We start from the raw sequence: 17,935 nt of genomic DNA, 5'->3' as shown, positions 1-17,935 counted from the left end.
TCCTCTGCGAGGAGCACTGTCAGAGTACTGCTGCAGGAGGCAGCACCGAGGAGGGCTGTGCAAACACTTCTCTGCCTGCGCTAATATTGACAGCGCCACACTCTGCTCTTTACAGGGCTAGAGACAGACAGCAGACACTCACAGCTCGTATTAACACCTGTACACTACAGAAATATTAACCTAATGCAAACAGCCCAGCAGAAGTTAACGTCTACATTCACAGAAAACCAAATAAAAACCTCTTCCATTTCCCAGCACGAGTGCTAGTGCCCTGAACAGCTCTGGCTGCTCGTTGCCAAAGAAGGTTCAGGGGTTTGACATCCAAAGCAGTTACCCGTAGTTTTCTGCTTCAGCACCTGTGGTACTTGGCCACTTCTGGTTCAGATAGTTTGATTCTTTCGTTCCTGTGAATAAAGCATTCAAAGATGCTCTTGTATTTTAGCCTCAGTGTGGTTCACAGCAGGGAGATCAGAGACATTTAGGTGTCTGTCTGGATAGGTACAAAGTTATATAGCTTAATGGATAGGCTTTATCGTCGGTGAGAATAACTGTCTGTAAGTCATCACACAGGAAAAAGGAACTAGCAAATTTACGATGATAATAATTTAGGGTGAGCAATTGACATGCTGAAAAACCGAGCTGCAATTCAGACTTTGAGAAATGAGAGGACTGGGCCAACAGGCACCTTGTGAAGTTTAGGAAGGAGAGCGGAGTCCTATAACAGGGGCACAGTAACCCCATGCATCTCTTCTGGGTGGGGACTGACTGGCTGGGAAGCAGCCCCACTGGAAGGACCTGGAAATTGCCAGTAAGCTCCGATCCTGAATAAGACAACCCATGCACCACACTGTGTGAGGAAGAACATGGCCAGAGACCGAGGGAAGTTATTCCTATTCCTATTCCTATTCCTATTCCTATTCCTATTCCTATTCCTATTCCTATTCCTATTCCTATCCTGTGCAGCCACACCTGGACTGCTGTGTGCAGTTCCCTACTCCTGAAGTTCAACAGGGATGTGGAGGAACTAGAGAGACTCCAGTGGAGGGCTACCAAGATGGTAGCATGTGACCTACAAAGAGGTTAACAGAGCTGGGCTTTTTTGCTTGGCAAAGAGGAGTTTCAGAGGCAATCTATTATCAGCATACAGCTACTTGATTGTGAGTTGCGCAGGTGGCAAACCCAAACTCAGGTTGGCAATGGCAGGTGATATAAGAAGTGATGATGGCCACAATTTGTAGCTTGGGTTTTTCAGGCTGGATTCTATGAAAAACTTTTTTGCTAAGAAGTTGGTGCAGTGCTAGAACAGGTTATCCAGAGACATGCTGGAGTCTGTATCCAAACCCGGAGAAAAAGCCACAGCTGACTTGCTCTTGCGTTGGTGGTAGTACTGCCTAGTGCGCGGGTTTTGGATTAGAGACTCTGTAAGTCCCTTCCCACCAACTCGTCAAGGCAATGGTTAGTGTGTGCATGCTTGGATGGCAGATTCAGAAGCAATCCAAGCTACTTGCTTTCTCCTTGTCTCAAGTGAAGCTAAATTAGCATGCGGGACAGCGGCTCTGGCAGTGGCAAGACAGACCCAGGCCTTTAAGGGGTAGCAGCTGTTAGGGGCATGTACTATATTGAACATGGTAACAGACAGAAAAATAATGAACTGAAAACAAGATTTTACTGTTCCTGTAGGTTGGCAAGGTACTTAAGCAGGTATGAGAGCAATCAAGTTAGAGAACATATATTAGATTTTTCCCCTTGATTCAGTAGCAGCCCTACAGCTGCTTTCTGCAGTGAAATGGACTTGGTCTCCATTCATCCAAGCCGTGAGACAGAGGACTCCAAGGCACATGAGGCGGCAAAGATCAGTGGTCACACCCTGCTGCCACCTTCACTGCCCTTCAGTGCTGTGGAAGACAGACCCGGAGGCAGCAGGCTCCAGCTGCTTGCAGTGGGTTTGTATTTTAATCCCTCCTGCACATTTTCTCCTCTTTGCTTGTAAAAGAGATGGGCACATGGCAGGGCAGCAGCACAGGGGCTGTTTACTTTACATCTTATCAGCAGCATTAGGTGCTCTAGAGACTGCCAGGAAAGACCCAGGTACGAGCCACTCCCACATGGCAGGACTTTGGACCACAACATAGAGCTGCTGTGTCCAGATGGATGAGACTGTCTCTACTAGTGCTGGCCCTGGCAACAAGGTTTCTAGGATTTCCAACTCCTTTGTCTGTCCTCAGAAAAACCATCTCTTCCCTCCTGTCCCTCCTGTTCTTTTTAAGCATCCAACAAAGTACTTGCCTTAAGAGCTATCAGCAAGATACTCTGACAGTCCGGGAGGATAACTCACTGTGCTCAGAGAGGTTTTAACTGAGGTTTTTATACGGAGGTGAAGGTCAGTCAGCATAAATGTAAAGGGAGACTCCACGTGCCATACGCAATGTGCTCCGGAACACTCGGGCTGTTTGGCTAATAGGTAGGAAGGTAGGGCTTGCCTCTGAGAGTTTGCATGCAAGCCAAATGGGTACAGCTGTCCAATTTTTTTTTTTTTTAGTAGCAATATATAGACACTGTTGTGGTGGTGGTTTTTTTTTTATTTTAACTAACCCATGCTGAAGGGAAGCTGTGCCAATAGCTGAGGCACCATCGCAGGTATGCTCATGCACCTCTTTTACCCCAACGATCTAGTTAATGTGTAATAAAATGGAAGATGTTCTACCTAGATCCCCAGGGCCCTGCTCGGTGGCAGGCGCATGGCTGGGGAGGCAGGATAACCAGGAGTGACACAAAGGAGTACAGCACCATCTCTTCTCGGGGAACACGCATAGACAGGGGCTGCCGTACCGGAGTCTGTAGCCCACCTAATGCCCCAGGGCAAAAAAAAATCCCCTCATGCAGGCCTAAGAAGGCTCAGGAACATTATATATTCTGCAGGGCTCTGCAGTTTCTGTTTGTGCCCTCTCTCGGGAGAGATCTGTCCTAATCCCCTTTCCCTAGGAGTGAGATGTGCTGGAAAAGCAGTTGGGTGCAGCGGGCTGTGGCGGCTGTCCCTGCCGGTGCTGCAGGACTGCCACCTGCTGGGGCCTGTCCTCATGCCGGCACCCACTGGGTGCACTGACGGCCACCTCCGCCTTCCAGACAAGCATGCACAGAGCGGTGTCTAGAAAACACTGCCATGAACAAAAAAACCCTGACAGTGCCGTGTTTATTTCTGCCATCTCCAGAGGACGCGCAGAAAAGGTAACGCTCTCTTCCTAGCGAGCACGATCTTCAGGCTCTCTTGCTCTCAGGTGGGTTTTGTTAGATAAGAGCTGATAAATGAATATGGACACATCTGAGAATCACAGCCTTCAAAAATACTTCATAGGACAAGAGAAAGTTAAAACATAGATGGCTGGTAGAGTGCAATTCATATACAATAAAGTTGGAGTCGCAGTGCCCAGAATAGCCCAGAGCAGAGGAGGCAAAGGAATGATGGCTATATATGATACACTGGTAGTCATCCATGTTAATTTTCTTCCCCAGCTCCATCATGGAGGTCACAGGAGAGGGAAGAAGCTTGCTTGTCGGACAGGAGTTGGTTCAGTGACTAGAAGACTACTTGTAGCTAGGGGCTTGCTCTCTAGTTAGAAGACTGACTTGAGCAAGTACTGAGTGGAGCAGAAATCTGCCCTCCCACAGGGGGTTATGGTGACAATCGGCGTGGCACGCTTCACTGCTGAGGGTTTCTGGAGCTGGCCATCACTACTGCGTGGGCTGGTGCGAGGGTTTTGGTCCTTCCTGAGATGCGGTGACTCTGTTTCCCTCCGTAGCCTTTCCCTCATCACCCCGATGTGGCCTGCGATGGCAGTTCCTCCAAACTGTTACTTTGTCTGGATGGATTTTACCTGCTGTACCCACATCAGTCTCTTCCCACCCCCAGCTCTTTTGTGGTGAGTTTGTTGTTGTTGTTGTATTTTTTTTTTACTGGTTTAAATAGTTATCAGAGATGAGGTCAATACAAACGTGGAATGGATTTGATCAGGGGTCAGTTTGCAAAGTGTGTGTGTAAGTTTATGGAGGAGAAATGCTCAGACCCTTTTCTGGCTCTAGGAAGCACAAGACTGAGACTTGCCCCTTGTTTCTTTTGTCTCAAGACTGTGTTTCACCATATGCCTAGTCTTAACTCTCCTTGTCTCATCATGCATGATTTTGGCTTTTCTGTGGCATCAAACTTAGCAGCTGGACTATTTGCTATGTGACAGTTCTTTAAGGTGGCTCCTGTTGTTCCACAGCACAGGCATGCATGTCCTATGCTGTCATCTCTGTCACCCATATCCAGAACTGCAGCTTGCCCGTATTTGTTCAGCTGAGGGTTTGGTGATCTTAGCGGGCAACTGAGATCATCGGCTTTTCAGCACGTTGCTGAAATAGGCTTCTTTAAGAACTGGTGGTGCAGCAGCAAGGCCTTGCGAATTCCAGGAGCTGGGCAGTGACTGTGGCATCTGCTGCGCTTCAGTGTGGTGCATTCAGACTTGTGTACACACTTACTCAGTAAAGTTCTTTGTGCTCAGTTTCTTTTTTGGGGAAAAAAAAGGGTAGTCAAGGTGATCACATCCCCTCTTTCACCTCCAAACTCTAACTGGTGTATATTAATGCTCTGCTCAGGGAAAAGCCAGTAAGTTTTGGGTATCTGGAGTCCAGTCTGTGCCCTCACTCACTTTGTCCCACCTCCTGAGGCTTGCTCCGTTTGTGTAATGTCCTTTGCGCCCCACCTATCTGACAATGATTGCATCCTTTCTTGTTTGGTCAGAAGGAAGCTGTCTCTGTTTAGGGCAATCTCTGCAAACAAGACAGATTCTGGGACCTGTGTCCAGAAATAACCAGCTCCAGCTCTTTGTGGGCGCTGGGTAACAGTAGTAATGGAGACTGTTGGGGGGGGGTAGCTGGTGAGCTAGAAAATTAGCCTGCTTTGTGATATTGTGCCGCTCGTTTGTACATGAAGCGTGAGCAATTGTGGTGACTAGCTAAGGGAGTTGAACTGTGACATCAGTCAGCACACACTGGGGCCAAACGGTCCTCCAGGAAAGGCAGTCAGCACGACGCACTCAGTGACACGGTGAGCACAGGATATTACTAGATGGGATGCAGAGATGCTGGAGAGGGTGCTGTAGTGCTGATCCACTCACAGGCCCATGGGACAAGTGTGGGAGCTCTGGCTGCAAAGGTGGCAAGACAGAAGCTGAGCTGTTTTGGATGGCTCCCCGTTTTGTCTCATGCAGACAAAGCTTCCTGGGAAGACCTGAAGCCATAGGATCCACCTTCCAGGCAACGCAGGCTTTTGTAACCACCCTTCGTGGCTGACTCCTTGCAGCCAAGACACTGCTCTCCAAATGGCAAAGTTGCATCTCAAACATCTGCTGAGGACTCTCTTACTTTGGAGGAGACTTTAGTTCCTCTTTCCAAGAGGCAGTGCAGAGGCAGAGCAGAGCCAGGCCCAAAAAGCCTGTGTTCTCAGCTTTGGCTAGGCCTCTTGTGTCTCTTTCCTGCACGCACAAGGCAGCAATGAACAGTCCCCCTTTCTCTCGCCTGGGCCTCTGCTGGGAATTCCCTGTCGTCGAGTTTCTGAGAACTGGAGATATCTTGGATCTTTACAGACTGCACTGCTGCTTCTCATTGTCACCTTTCACTCTTGCCCTTCCAAGAGAGTTCACGTGCCTCCATGCCAGAACTGTTGAGATACCAGCGACCTCAAGGGGCACGAAAGAACACGTAGCAGGCACCCGCTCAGCTGCCAGAATACGATCCACATGAGGTGGTGGCAGAGGGCTAAAGGGGCAGAAGCGACAGGGTTGTCTGGCTGCGCTTTCCGTCTTCTCAGGAAGGCGCAAGAAGCCGCGTAGTTCCTCCCACTTCCGTGAGCGTTCCGGTTGTTTGTAAGGATCTTCGGGGTTGACGACCACCGTGATCCATGGCCCTAGCAGCCGGGGCTCGGAGAGGCACCCCCCCGCAGCGGCAGGTCTCCCCCTGCCCCGCATTCGCGCACCCCGAAGGCCCGGGGACCTGACCGCGGGGCCGCCTCGGGCCGCGCAGCCCCTCCCGGCGGGCGGCGCCGCGGAGGCCGCGCAGGTCCCGCCCGGCGCGGAGGGGCGGAGCGGCCGCCGCGGTCGGCCCTGCTCCGCGCTCCCTCGCTGCCCGCCGGAGGAGGGCGGCTCCCCGGCCGGGCCCGCAGCCCGCCGGGCCGCCGCTCTGGTTGCCGGCCCGCAGGCGCACGCCGCTCCCGCAGGACCCGGACGGCCCGGAGCCGGCTACGGCCACGGAGAACAGCTAGGGCCGGGAGGACCGAGAGGCCCCGGAGCGGCGGCGGCCGGCTCGCCCCCGCCTCGCCTCGCCCCGCCCGCGGCGGCCGCTGGGCCGCGCTCGCTGCCGCTCCGCAAAGGCTTGTGGGGCGGGCGCGGGCCGGAAGCGGAAGCGGCGCCCCCCGAGCTGCGGCGCCTCTGTGGCGGCTGGGCCGCTGGGCGCGGGGCCGCGGCCCGGCCCTTCCGCTTCCTCCCGGCAGCCGGCGGCGGGCGCGTCTGCGCGGGCGGCGGGAGCCGGCGGCGGCGAGTGGCGGCGCGTCCCTCCGCGTCCCTCCGCAGCGCTGAGGGGCGGCGCGGCGCCGCCCGGCCCGGCCCATGGACCGGCACAAAGTGAAGCGGCAGCGGCTGGACCGGATCTGCGAAGGTGAGGCGGGGCGGGCGCCCCTCGGCAGCGGCGGCGGCGGCGACGGCGCCGGCGCCGCGTGGGGCCACGCCCGGCAGCGGCCCAGCGCCCGGGCGGCGGGGACCAGCGCCAGCCGCGGCAGCGAGCCCTTCTGCGGCGGGGACCCCGGCCCGGCCGCCGCTCTCCCCGTCGAGCTGGGCCGGGTCCCGCCGCCCGCGGGGGGGCGTCCGCCCGGCGCTGCTGGGGGGCGTCGGTGCCCCGTCCGCCCGGAAAGGGGCGGCTGCCAGCGGCTGTCAGGGGCCCCGTGAACGCACAGGTTCTCCTGCCCGCTGCAGGAGGAAACGGCCGTAGTGTCTTGGCACGCTGAGGGGGGAGGGTTAACGGGGAGTAGGCCTGAAGGCATGCTTCCCAGTAGACCGCTTCTATTATCTCATTATTAATGATAAAACATGTTTTTCTTTATATTGTGGTGGCAGGGTTTGGTTTTTTTTTTCCCTATCTTCATTTTCCTGCGTTTGTTTCCTATTTGTTTCTTTTGCTTTGACTAATTCCTTCCTAAATACCACAGAACTCTAACAGAACTAGTGACTTGTTGGACTAGCAAATGAGCGTTCCAGAACTCTTGTCTTTCACGTAATCACTGTTGCTGACTTTCTTAACAGGCATACGGCCTCCTATTGTGAATGGCCCAATGCCAGCACGGCCACTGGTCGCGCTCCTGGATGGACGCGATTGCACTGTGGAGATGCCCATCTTGAAGGATGTTGCTACAGTGGCATTTTGTGATGCTCAGTCAACTCAGGAAATCCATGAAAAGGTGGGCAAGAAAACGTGCAAGCATTCGGACGTAGAGCTCTGCTTCCTTGAGTAACCAAAGCAGAGATTCATTTGAACTGGTTTTTGTTGTAGGTGCTGAACGAGGCGGTAGGAGCCCTGATGTATCACACCATTACCCTTTCTCGTCAGGATCTGGAGAAATTCAAAGCCCTCAGGGTCATTGTGCGTATTGGCAGTGGCTATGACAATGTTGACATCAAATCCGCTGCAGAATTAGGTATGATGACACCATTAGGGCTCTGTTGCGGTCAGAACTGAATGTGAAGTGGAACACTGCGCATGTTTTTCTGTTTTATAGCTGAGTGCATTTAAAACCTTTTATGTAAAAAGATTTGGAGCTGCTTAGTATCAGGCATCTTTACGAAGCTGACCAATATCGGAGCCGGTAGGTGGCTTGAAGGAAAGATTCTCAGATTGCTCTGCTATAGGTGTCAGCACCTTTGCTGTCGTTTGGGATTCAGATTGTGGGGAAAGAATTGAGCAAACTCTGATGTCTGAAAGCAGCCTGCAAACGCTGATGCAGGATAAACTCACTGTAAATGCTTGATTAGTGAGTCTTCCTGATAGTTTTTTATGTGCAGGTAGGTTCTGATTCAACACTTTATTACTGATCCCTTTAGAGCCCTAGGCATGTGAAGAGTCTCTGGATCAGGTGACAAAGAGCTGCTATTTATTAAACATGGCAGTGAGACCGTTGGACCTTGTAGTATCCTAGGTGAGGTGCGTCATCTAAGTACCTTGCCCCTTCTTTTTTGGGTTTGTGTCAGTGCTTTGAAACCTTCCTTAATGTAATGCAGATCAGATTAAGCTTAAATCAAATGCAAGTATTTTATATATAAAATTGAAATAGGCATTACAGTTTCCAGATCTGTAAGAACAGATGAATTGCAAATCAATGAAGAGTGCATATTTGTCTAGTGCTTACATGAGGTCTAAAGAGTCTTCTCGTCTGAATGGTCTCAGGAGTTCCTGGCAAGGTCTTTGGCTCTCATCCAGCCATTACAGTTTTGGGCTGAGTTTGGAACCTAATCTGCTCTTAGGGCTCTCTACTTAAAGTCACCATCCGTAGCTTTGATTCATTCAGATTCAAAGCTTTCCCTTTCCCCCCACTCCACACTCATTAACCCAAGGAGAAATGGGTCAAAGGTCTTTCACCATCAGACTGCTGCTTGCCACTTTTGCTTTGGAGCGATAGTATGATGATCCTCAGCATGGCCAGATTTGCTTTTTCATGGACAAGGAATGGTTATTTTCATGCTTAGCCAGGCCATTTAATTCATTCTGAGGTAAGATACTGTTCCTTATGTGTTCTGAATCTTCAAATCAGACCAAAGGGCTGTTGTATGTGTTTGCGTTTTCTTACGTTTAGGCATAATGTTGCATGTAAACTCAAATTTGTGTCTAGCTGTATAACGAGATGAATGCATGTGACTTGTCTGAAGTTGAATGAGATGGTAACCGGTGAGATTAAAAGAAGTTAGGTTTCCCTGTCTCCCCTCCTCATGTCCTCCGAGTTGTCTATGTGGCATTGTGGCATAATTGCAAAGGATTTGATAGAGAAAAGGAGTCAGCTCTCTGGGATTGTGTGTGGCCATTGCTCTCCTAGTTCTTTTGGGAGAGCGTGGTCTGCCTTTAGTCAAATGTCTCCTCTGTAATAGGCTTACAAAAGAGTGATGCATTGCTGAATTTTATGTGCCTTCAACCGTTGCCTAGATTTTATTCCTAGTTTTTAGATAGGTGGTGGACTTTTGAGGAGGAAGAGTTTCCTTGGTTTGGCAAGTGGCTCAGTTTACGTTTGGGAAGAGACCACTTTCATCTAGTTATTTTTATTTCTTGGCTGGTGTGTTGGATGAAGGATAGTGGCAGTGAAGTGGTATGTTGCCAGCCCCCCCTTGCCTTTTTTTTTTTTTTTTTTTTTTTTTTAATGGATTGCTCAGGAATGACCAGATTTTGCTAGCGTTCCATCTTTCCCTTTCCTGACAGTAATTTATGCTTCCAGGACTTTAACTCTGTTTGCATTAGTAATTTACCTGATAGTTCTAGCCCTGGGTTTTATGGTCCTTTGTGGTTCTATGTTATTCTAGAGTTGGGAGCGTTATGTGTTGTTATTTTTAAATGTAGCTTCAAATGGATTTAGAGAGGCTCCTGTGGCTTCTCTCCGCATTTAATGTGTTAGTTACTTATTGTTGCTCCTGGGGAAGCTGATGCTTGCAGTGAGCATCTGGACTGTGAGGCATGAAAGAGCTCAACCATCTGTCTTAATTCTTCTACAGTCTGCCAGTTAATCTGTCAGGAGTATCTCTGGAACGAGTGCATCTATTTGGATGCAGATCTTCTAAAACAGTCAGTTTCTTGCATCACTTGTATGACCCAGTTTTCTCATTTCAGCCTGTTTTTTTTTTCTGGTGAGCATGTCAATCAAATGGATATTTATAAGGAAGGAATGGTGTTTCCTTGGGGTTAAAAAGCTGGCTGGTCGCAGCTATGTTGCTGTAGAATGAGCGTCTGAAATGAATCCTGTGCTTCTTGGCAGTAGTTCTGGAGCACTGAATTATCTTTCAGCACTTATGCCTGAAGAGCTCTGTGTTGGTTTGGCGTTGTGATGCTAAAAATCTTATATGACCTCTGTGGCTTTGTAGGCATTGCAGTTTGCAACATCCCTTCCTCCTCAGTAGAGGAGACTGCTGACTCCACCCTCTGCCACATCTTGAACCTCTATCGCCGTGTTACTTGGCTACATCAGGCTATGCGGGAAGGGAATCGAGCCTCGAGTGTAGAACAGATTCGAGAGGTGGCTGGAGGCGCTGTGCGTATCCGTGGGGAGACTTTGGGCATCATTGGACTAGGTAAGTGATGGGAATTGCTAGATTGAAAAGTGAACCGTGAAAGTTTTTGGGAACCTAAGAGGCACAGACTGAAAAAAGTGATAATTTTACAGCTGTTCATTGTGGAACACACTGACTCATAAGGAATGCTAGTGCCCTATTCTGTGATGCTGGATATCTTCGAGAGTTGGGTGTATGTCATGGGATTGGGGATTTTTTTTTTTGTATTCAAATGGCTAGAAGAATTGGAACATTCAGACAGCTCTTCTCAGTGACTGTTTTCCTGTGTGCTAGGCTCTGTGTCAGTAACAATGCCACCTGAAAGCTACCAATTCCTTCTCCAAGTTCCTGTAATCAGATTATTACTGCCTCTGACTCAGGGTCCAGATTTGGCCTGAAAAACAGAGCTCCTTCTAGGCTAAGCTCTGGCTATTGCATGGGGAAGGACTAGAATTAGCCACATGGGATCAGCACTGAATAACCTCCTCTGGATCCCTGTGGCAATCCTAGGGGTTTCCAGGGCTGCAGTACCTTGGGCCCTGGCAGTAAACTCCAGTGTAGGCTCCCAGTCTACCCCAGTATCTTGTCTTTAAAGTTTGTTTTACCTTTCCTTGATGATTGTGGGTTTTCTTTTGTGAAGGCCGAGTTGGACAGGCAGTGGCTCTGCGAGCCAAGTCCTTTGGCTTCAACGTGATTTTCTATGATCCCTATCTGCCGGATGGAGTGGAGCGATCCTTGGGTTTACAACGAGTAGGAACCCTGCAGGATCTACTAATGCACAGCGATTGCATCACATTGCACTGCAGCCTGAATGAACATAACCATCACCTCATCAATGACTTCACTATTAAACAGGTGCAGCAGGAGCTTGATTTCCCCCACAGAGCACTGTGGAAATGAATGCAAACAGAAACTGCTGCTTTCACAGAGGCTGAGAGCGTGTGAATCCTGCTGCCTCTGTCGTGTGCCTCCTGCTGCCTTTGGAGGCTGGGAGCGTGTGGATCCGGGTGCCTGTGCTTTGAGCTGTATAGAATTTCATGTTAAGAGAAGGCTAGGATTGGCTCTTTTTGCCAAGTAATTTCATTTATAAAGAGTGTTTTAGGTGATTCGATAATTTCAAATTACCTTTAAAATGCATAAGTGTCTGTGTTAGAGCCAGATGTGGTGTGGCTGGGACTGTGTAAGCTTCTTTACACGGCTCTGCCAAAGGCTCTCTGCCCAAGCCCACTGCAAAGTCAGTCTCGGGCTCTGCTCCACTAGTCTGTGAATGCTTTTCAGTGCTTTCATGAGGGACATCTGGACGTTGTAGTCCAGTTTTGTATAGCTGGATACTTGATTCATGTCCTCTTTCTTTTTTTAATGCAGTAGGATGAATATGGAGTGCAGAACTTGAGAGTTCCACTTTTGCCCTTGTTGTCTTGTGATTTTGTTTGTTCATTTTTAAAGCAAATTTCTCAAGCATTGCTTGCAGGCATTTCCCCTGTGGTTAGCTTTGCAGTGAGAGCACTCCTAGTTCGTCCAGGCCTCATCTAATCACTGCAGGCTCCTGCTCATTTCCAGTAGACTTCCCAAGATTCACTTAGCTTCGATGAAAAGTCTCATTCTCAACCCACTTAATATTTTTCTTCTTCCAGATGCGGCAGGGCTGCTTCTTAGTGAACACAGCCCGGGGAGGGCTCGTAGATGAGAAAGCCTTAGCGCAAGCCTTGAAAGAGGGGAGAATCAGAGGAACAGCATTGGACGTGCATGAGTCTGAGCCTTTCAGGTAACGTTGCACCTACATGCCTGCTGCTATCCTGTGACTCAGCTATGCTGGATGATTCGTTTGGTTTTTTGTTACTTGAGTTACAGTGATACCTGAGAGGACAGGTGGTGTTCTCTCTTCTGGAGAGAAACCACTTTTTTTTTTTTTCCCCCCACCACAGCTTTGCTCAGGGGCCCTTAAAAGATGCCCCCAATGTGATCTGCACCCCTCACACTGCCTGGTACAGTGAGCAGGCTTCCATTGAATCCAGAGAAGATGCAGCTAAAGAGATCCGCAGAGCTATTACAGGTAATGAGGAAGACTGTGTGCTCTGGAGCTGCTGCTGAATTAGTATTCTTTTGTTAGTTCACTGCAAGGATTATGCTGATTGTTCTGAAAACTTGGACTCAGTAACTGGTTTCTGGTACTGGAGCGTAAGTTGATAATTGTCTCTTTGCCTTTTGAGAATCTTGTAACTGATGCTGGAGTGGCACTTTCCCTCCCTGGGACAGCCTTGTACCTAGTATGTCTTCCAAATTCTTTGCAATAATTCCTTTGACAATAACACGGTGTACACCTTTTTTCTGGAGTAGTACGTATTGTCTCTTGGGGAAGGAGAGGCTTGGCAATTGCAGTTTGTGGCCAATAATCTCCACAAGATCACAGAAGTGGGAAGGGAGGATCAGTTTCTTGTCTTCTCCAGAGACCAGTTGTTCAGAGGAGAGTCTCCCCTGCCCAGCGTTATCCTGTGGAGGTAGATGGAAAACATGTGGCACATTTTCTTTCTACTTTCCTTTGTAAATGCTTCAGCAAATAAGTCCCTCCTACTTGTGTTGTGGTTTTTTTGTCATTCTTGGTGCTCTTCCAGGTCACATACCTGATGCTTTGAGGAACTGTGTTAATAAGGAGTACTTGCTGTTACCAGCTCAGTGGCCCAGTATTGATCCTGCAGCTGTCCACCCAGAACTCAACGGAGCTGCAGCTTACAGGTGAGCTATGTCGGTTGTCCAAGTTACTGCTTCCAAGCACATCTTCCTACTGAAGCAGGCCGACATCCCTCTTTGGCTTTGAGAACTGCTTGTACCTGCCAGCAGATGTGTTTCTGTTCCTATATGCTCTCTATATGAGCTCTTTCCAGAAACTTAACAGCAGCGCTTCTGAAGCTGTACTAAGATCTAACATTTACTTGCTCATATTTAGTTCCATACTGGTTAATTTTTCCAAATCCTTGCAAGACCTGCCCAAGAGATATCTTAACATAAGAAACCCTGCTGGGTGCTTGAAAAGAGGTCTGGATCTTAACATTTAGAAGTTGTGCATATCATTAGGGTTGTATAAACAAAGCACAGTTCTTATCTGGCCCAAATATAGACTATTATCCAGTGGATTTTAGTGGCCTAAATAGGGTGTATTTCAGTTTGTCTGTTACAGACCCGCCAAGTGATTGTGGGCAGGTTGCTTCCCTTCTGTTTTTCTCCCATCTGAAAAGTAGGAAATACATTCTATTCCCGTCTCTGAGAGATCTACAGAGGTTTGGATATATTTATGGAGAAGGCACAGGGAGGCAGAATGAAAATAATGGAAGAACGGTTCATTAGCAATTCACGAGTATCACTCTCTATTTTTCATCTTACATCTAGCTGTTTTATGAGTTCGGCTTCTTAACTTTTTTTCTCTTAGAGCCCGGTGAAGGATAACTGGCAGCTTGCCCTCCTCCTGCTGATGGGGAGGGAGTTTCCAGCCCTTCAGGGTACCTTCATACATTGCCTTACGCTGTTTTCCACGGGAGATAAACTTTGTACCTGTTTTCGAAATGCTTAGTATGTGACCTGAGATCTCTGCCTGGCTGAGGACAAGTGTCATTTCACATTGGGCTATAGCTGCTACTCTGCAGCTCCGGAGACTTTCCCTGTGTTCTGTCTCAGAGCATTTCTGTTAGAAAGAGGGGTTTGTATTCAGCAGGTGCCTGAGGGCACGGCTCCTTTCCCCTTGCCTAACTCTGTTGGACAAGCTTGTAATTTCTATGTTTCTGTTGGTTTCAGGTTTCCTCCAGGAGTAGTGGGAGTAGCCACCCCTGGGCTACCAGAACCGCCAGTAGTGGAAGGGATTGTAGCTCACGGGATCCCGTCTGTTTCTCACTCTGCACCGCGTACCCCTTCCCCAGGAGAGACGAGCAAACTGGATGCAGACAGAGAGATTCCTGCTGACCAATAGCAGCGTCTTTCTCTCCTCTGGCAGCAGAAAACAGTAGGAGGCGATCTCTCCTAGGACCTTCTTTAACACCCTCCAGAGACTGGTTCCTGTTCATACGGGACGGGAGAATGCATTTCATTACTGGCAAACTTTAGCTCTTGCCTTTATTTTGTAACCCTTTAGTTTTAATCTCTCAATGAATCTTTCTCCTTCTCTGGGGCAGGGCAGCAGTGACCTTGCCTCCCCTCGGAAATACTTGGTTTAACCAATGATTTTTCCCATGCATCTGCCTCGGTTGTCTGTGACAGGGAACTGTCCTTGTGCACTTGAAAACAGAAGTGGAGCTGCCTGATCAGGGATGGCCCTCAGTGTTCCTAACACCAGGCTTCAGTGCACACTTTTCAGTTGCGACTTGTAGCTTAAATTTAATTTGGCTGAACCTCTGTAAGTGTAGCCATGGGGAATATTAGAAAAATATTAGTGAACTGGAGAAGTTGTGACTATTGTCTTTATTATGCCCTTGGTAGAATGCAGCCTAGGCTCAGCTCTGTGTGTTACTTTGCTTGTTTTAATTAAGGTTTCCTGTGAGAACAGACATAGCGCAGGCATTGCTGTTTCTTGACCATACAAAGTTTTGTCTATGCAGTACCAGGCCTGAAGTTAAAAGTAACAGTCTCAAAACCAGCCTTGTAAATGATTTGGAAGGGATTAAAATGTCATCAAATGTGTTCTGGTGGCCACTGTTTTGTGAGGCTTCAGAATAGTTCACCCTGGAGTCTGTGTAACTCGGAGAAGGCAAGAGAATGCAGAAATGGGGAAAACTTGCACTGGGAGACAGCAAGTAGCAATAACTTGCAGCTGCAGTTGCTGGTTCCTCACACACACGTACCTCACAGTCTACTGGCGGTGGTTATCCACACGGTATCTGTCCTGCTAGAATTCTAAGCTTTGTGCTACAGATTTTTTTTTTTTTTGGCATAACTGCGTCAACTAGAAGTAACACAGCAGTTCCAGTGACACTTGTCTCTGTGCTGATGGAGAAGGCAGCTTTTAACTGTTGACCAAATTACTCTACTTTAGCTCTGCTAGCATATACTGCATCTCCAGTGGTGGGCAGGGCAAGGCAGTGTTTTCTCACACGAATAAGCTTTGTGATACTAAAGGAGAAAGAACGCTCTTAGCTTGTCACCTGAAGCCAAGGCAGGATTGTTGCTCCCAAGTCTTTTCCCATTTCCCAAATGACTGAATGTGAATCGCTTCTTTGAGGGGTACGGAGTCTTCAGCAAAACAGGTTCCACAGGAGAAGATTTCCTTAATTCCAAATCTTCCTTTAATTTCATCGTTACGCTTTAGTTACAGCCTTTCCATGCACAAGATGTAACAACTCCTGATTGATTTGTGCATGTTGTGTGGGTATATTAAAGTAGGTGCTATATGGGAGGCGTGCCCTACGCGTGGGTTTGTCTGCCTCCCTTGATTCTTCCCTCTGTTGTGTGTGACTGGAAGCTGAACAGCTGGGAACTGGAACAGACTGGAAATACACCTTGAGGTGTGGACAAAATCCTCTGTTTAGGGTGTTTACAGTTTGTGAAGCTGAGGAAAGCTTTCAGAGTCAATAAGTTGTCAGATTTTTTCCTGGTTTTAATTTTTTCTCCAATACTGCCTTCATATAATGGCTTACTACTGATACAGTGAAGTGATTTCATTCCTTTCTCTGCCACCCCCCCCCCGTTCCCCCCCAGCAATTCAAGAAAGGAAAATAAGCAAGAAGTAAACTTCAGGTGTTTTCTTACAGATTTTACACTTTAATTATTTAGCATTAGTACGATGATATTAGTTCTCTAGTGCTGAGTGTCTTTTTTGATAAGGTATTTGTCTCGGTGAAGGTTCTTGGCTTCTGTGTTTTCATGGATGATGCTGATTCTACTTAAATTCATATACCTCCTTGGCGGCTCAGGTTTAGCAGATCGGACTGGGACTGGTGGTAGGCACAAGTTACAGGAGAACTTTTCTGAGCAAAAGCCTAGAGCTCAGAAGCACTTTGATTGCAGCTGTACCTAACATAACCAGCAGCACTTTGCTGAGTTCTCTAATCTCTAGGAAATGTAAATTTTAACAAGCTACTCGCTCAGAAAGCTGTTCTTCTGACAGGCAGATGGGGAAAAGTTTTCAGGGACTGAGAGTCATCTTCTGGCTATTACCACCGTAGGGAAGCAGTCTGTCAATAACTCCTCTTTCCTTATTTGCTGTGGAAAATTCCTGCCCTGCTTACAGGTTCAGGTCTGAGATTATTTTGTGGTAAGGGCTTCTAGCTATGAGCTTTGTGAATACAGAGAATCGGAGTACATGGACCTTGTCTCTTCTAGAGCACAGTGCAAGATAGGTTTATTTTTTTAAAAGAGGCAGCATTTTTTTTTCTTCTGAACTGCAGGTATCTCAAATAACTGAGCAGAGGAAGAGTGGAAAGATCTCATTTGGGGGACACTTGAGTTTCTCAATTCTTATTTTTTTGTGCCTAGATATACTGGTGACTAGTAAGCATAGGAATTAAATAATTGATTTCATAAGAAATATTTCCAGTTATGGATATTGGGGAGTTGAAGCTGACAGCATTGATAGTGGCTCTGTTCTGTCCAATGCCGTGTAGGCTTGTGATTGGATATGAAGGCAATTTTCCCCTTGATTAAAGCCACAGCAGAAAATGTTGAGGTAAAAATGAACAGAACCCTTATCGTGACCTGAAAGGAGGACTCTCTCTGTGCTTATAGGATTACTCTGCTTGTATGCCATTTGTACCTCTGCTTATAGACTGAACCTGTTATCACCAGACGAAGGCTGTTCTGAACAGATAGCTCAAAGAAAAATTTACCAGTACTAAAGCACCCTGTGGTCTTCTCCATCTCCTGAGTGCCAAGTCCTTTGTTAGTACTCTCTCCTGTGTGATACACTGATTTACAGCTCCCCCTCCCAAGCTTAGTGCAGTATACAGAAGTGGAAGGATTTTTCTTTTTCTTTTTTCTTTTTTTTTTTTTTTTAGAATGCCTTCCTGCAGAACTAGCGCAGAGCTTTAATCCCAAAGAACAGAAGTCTCCCAGGGTGAGGCAGGAGTGCCCTAGCTGCACTAATCTGCTTACAGGAGGTGCTCACACTGTCGCAAGGTACATTCTGTTTGTCAGGGTCACTGCTGCTGACCAGCTTTTTTATAGAGGACTCAGAGTTTCAGAAATATATTTTTGTAGACAATGACTAAACTGTGAAACATTGAAATAAAGCATGTAAACAAAAACTTACAGCACTGTCCTCTGTACAGATGTTTTTCTCACTGGTTCTCTCCTGACTCGTTAGAAAATGTTTGATTACTTCTTGGATATATTTTAATAAAGTTGTCCAAAGAACATGGCTGCTGTCTATGGAAGGGGTGGCCTTAGATACAATATTGAAGGGGAGGGTTGAAAACCTGTACAGGTAAGTGTCTGCATCACTCCCGCTTTTCTCAAATTAGGTAAGTTGGATCTTCCACACACTCAGTCCCTGGATCAGCCACTCTGGCAAATGTCTTTCTTTGGATTCTGGAGCATTGACCATCAATCAAGGCTGTGAAGGTGGCAGACTGGAGAAGAAGCCAACTGCAGTGGTTAAGGGACAGCTTTGGATGTAGCCTGGTGTTTAC

At 48.0% G+C, this 17,935-nt stretch overlaps 1 protein-coding gene across 1 annotated transcript; it reads left to right on the top strand.

The window, feature by feature from the left end:
* The first annotated feature begins 6,127 nt into the window (after positions 1-6,127).
* On the top strand, positions 6,128-17,665 carry LOC104012039 (C-terminal-binding protein 2). The gene is made up of 10 exons (XM_087754246.1): positions 6,128-6,687; positions 7,329-7,483; positions 7,576-7,720; positions 10,143-10,349; positions 10,969-11,183; positions 11,963-12,093; positions 12,254-12,381; positions 12,941-13,061; positions 14,115-14,319; positions 17,303-17,665. Exons 1-9 carry the CDS (start codon positions 6,639-6,641, stop codon positions 14,284-14,286), a joined length of 1,323 nt encoding a protein of 440 aa, XP_087610372.1. The 5' UTR covers positions 6,128-6,638; the 3' UTR covers positions 14,287-14,319; positions 17,303-17,665.
* The last annotated feature ends 270 nt before the right edge of the window (positions 17,666-17,935 follow it).

The sequence above is a fragment of the Nipponia nippon genome, unplaced genomic scaffold, assembly GCF_047370975.1.
Source record: "Nipponia nippon isolate SJK-2023a ecotype South Korea unplaced genomic scaffold, ASM4737097v1 scaffold_17, whole genome shotgun sequence".
In the NCBI taxonomy this organism is placed as follows: Eukaryota; Metazoa; Chordata; class Aves; order Pelecaniformes; family Threskiornithidae; genus Nipponia; species Nipponia nippon.
Note: the sequence above shows the minus strand (reverse complement) of the source record. Positions and strands in the feature narration are given on the sequence as shown.

What these genes read in the sequence shown, in the direction of transcription:
- LOC104012039 (XM_087754246.1), top strand. Translation starts at nt 6,639, where the DNA reads ATGGACCGGCACAAAGTGAAGCGGCAGCGGCTGGACCGGATCTGCGAA. An exon ending in CTCAGGAAATCCATGAAAAG is followed by an intron (nt 7,484 to 7,575) that starts GTGGGCAAGAAA and finishes TTTTTGTTGTAG; the next exon opens with GTGCTGAACGAGGCGGTAGG. An exon ending in AACGGAGCTGCAGCTTACAG is followed by an intron (nt 13,062 to 14,114) that starts GTGAGCTATGTC and finishes TGTTGGTTTCAG; the next exon opens with GTTTCCTCCAGGAGTAGTGG.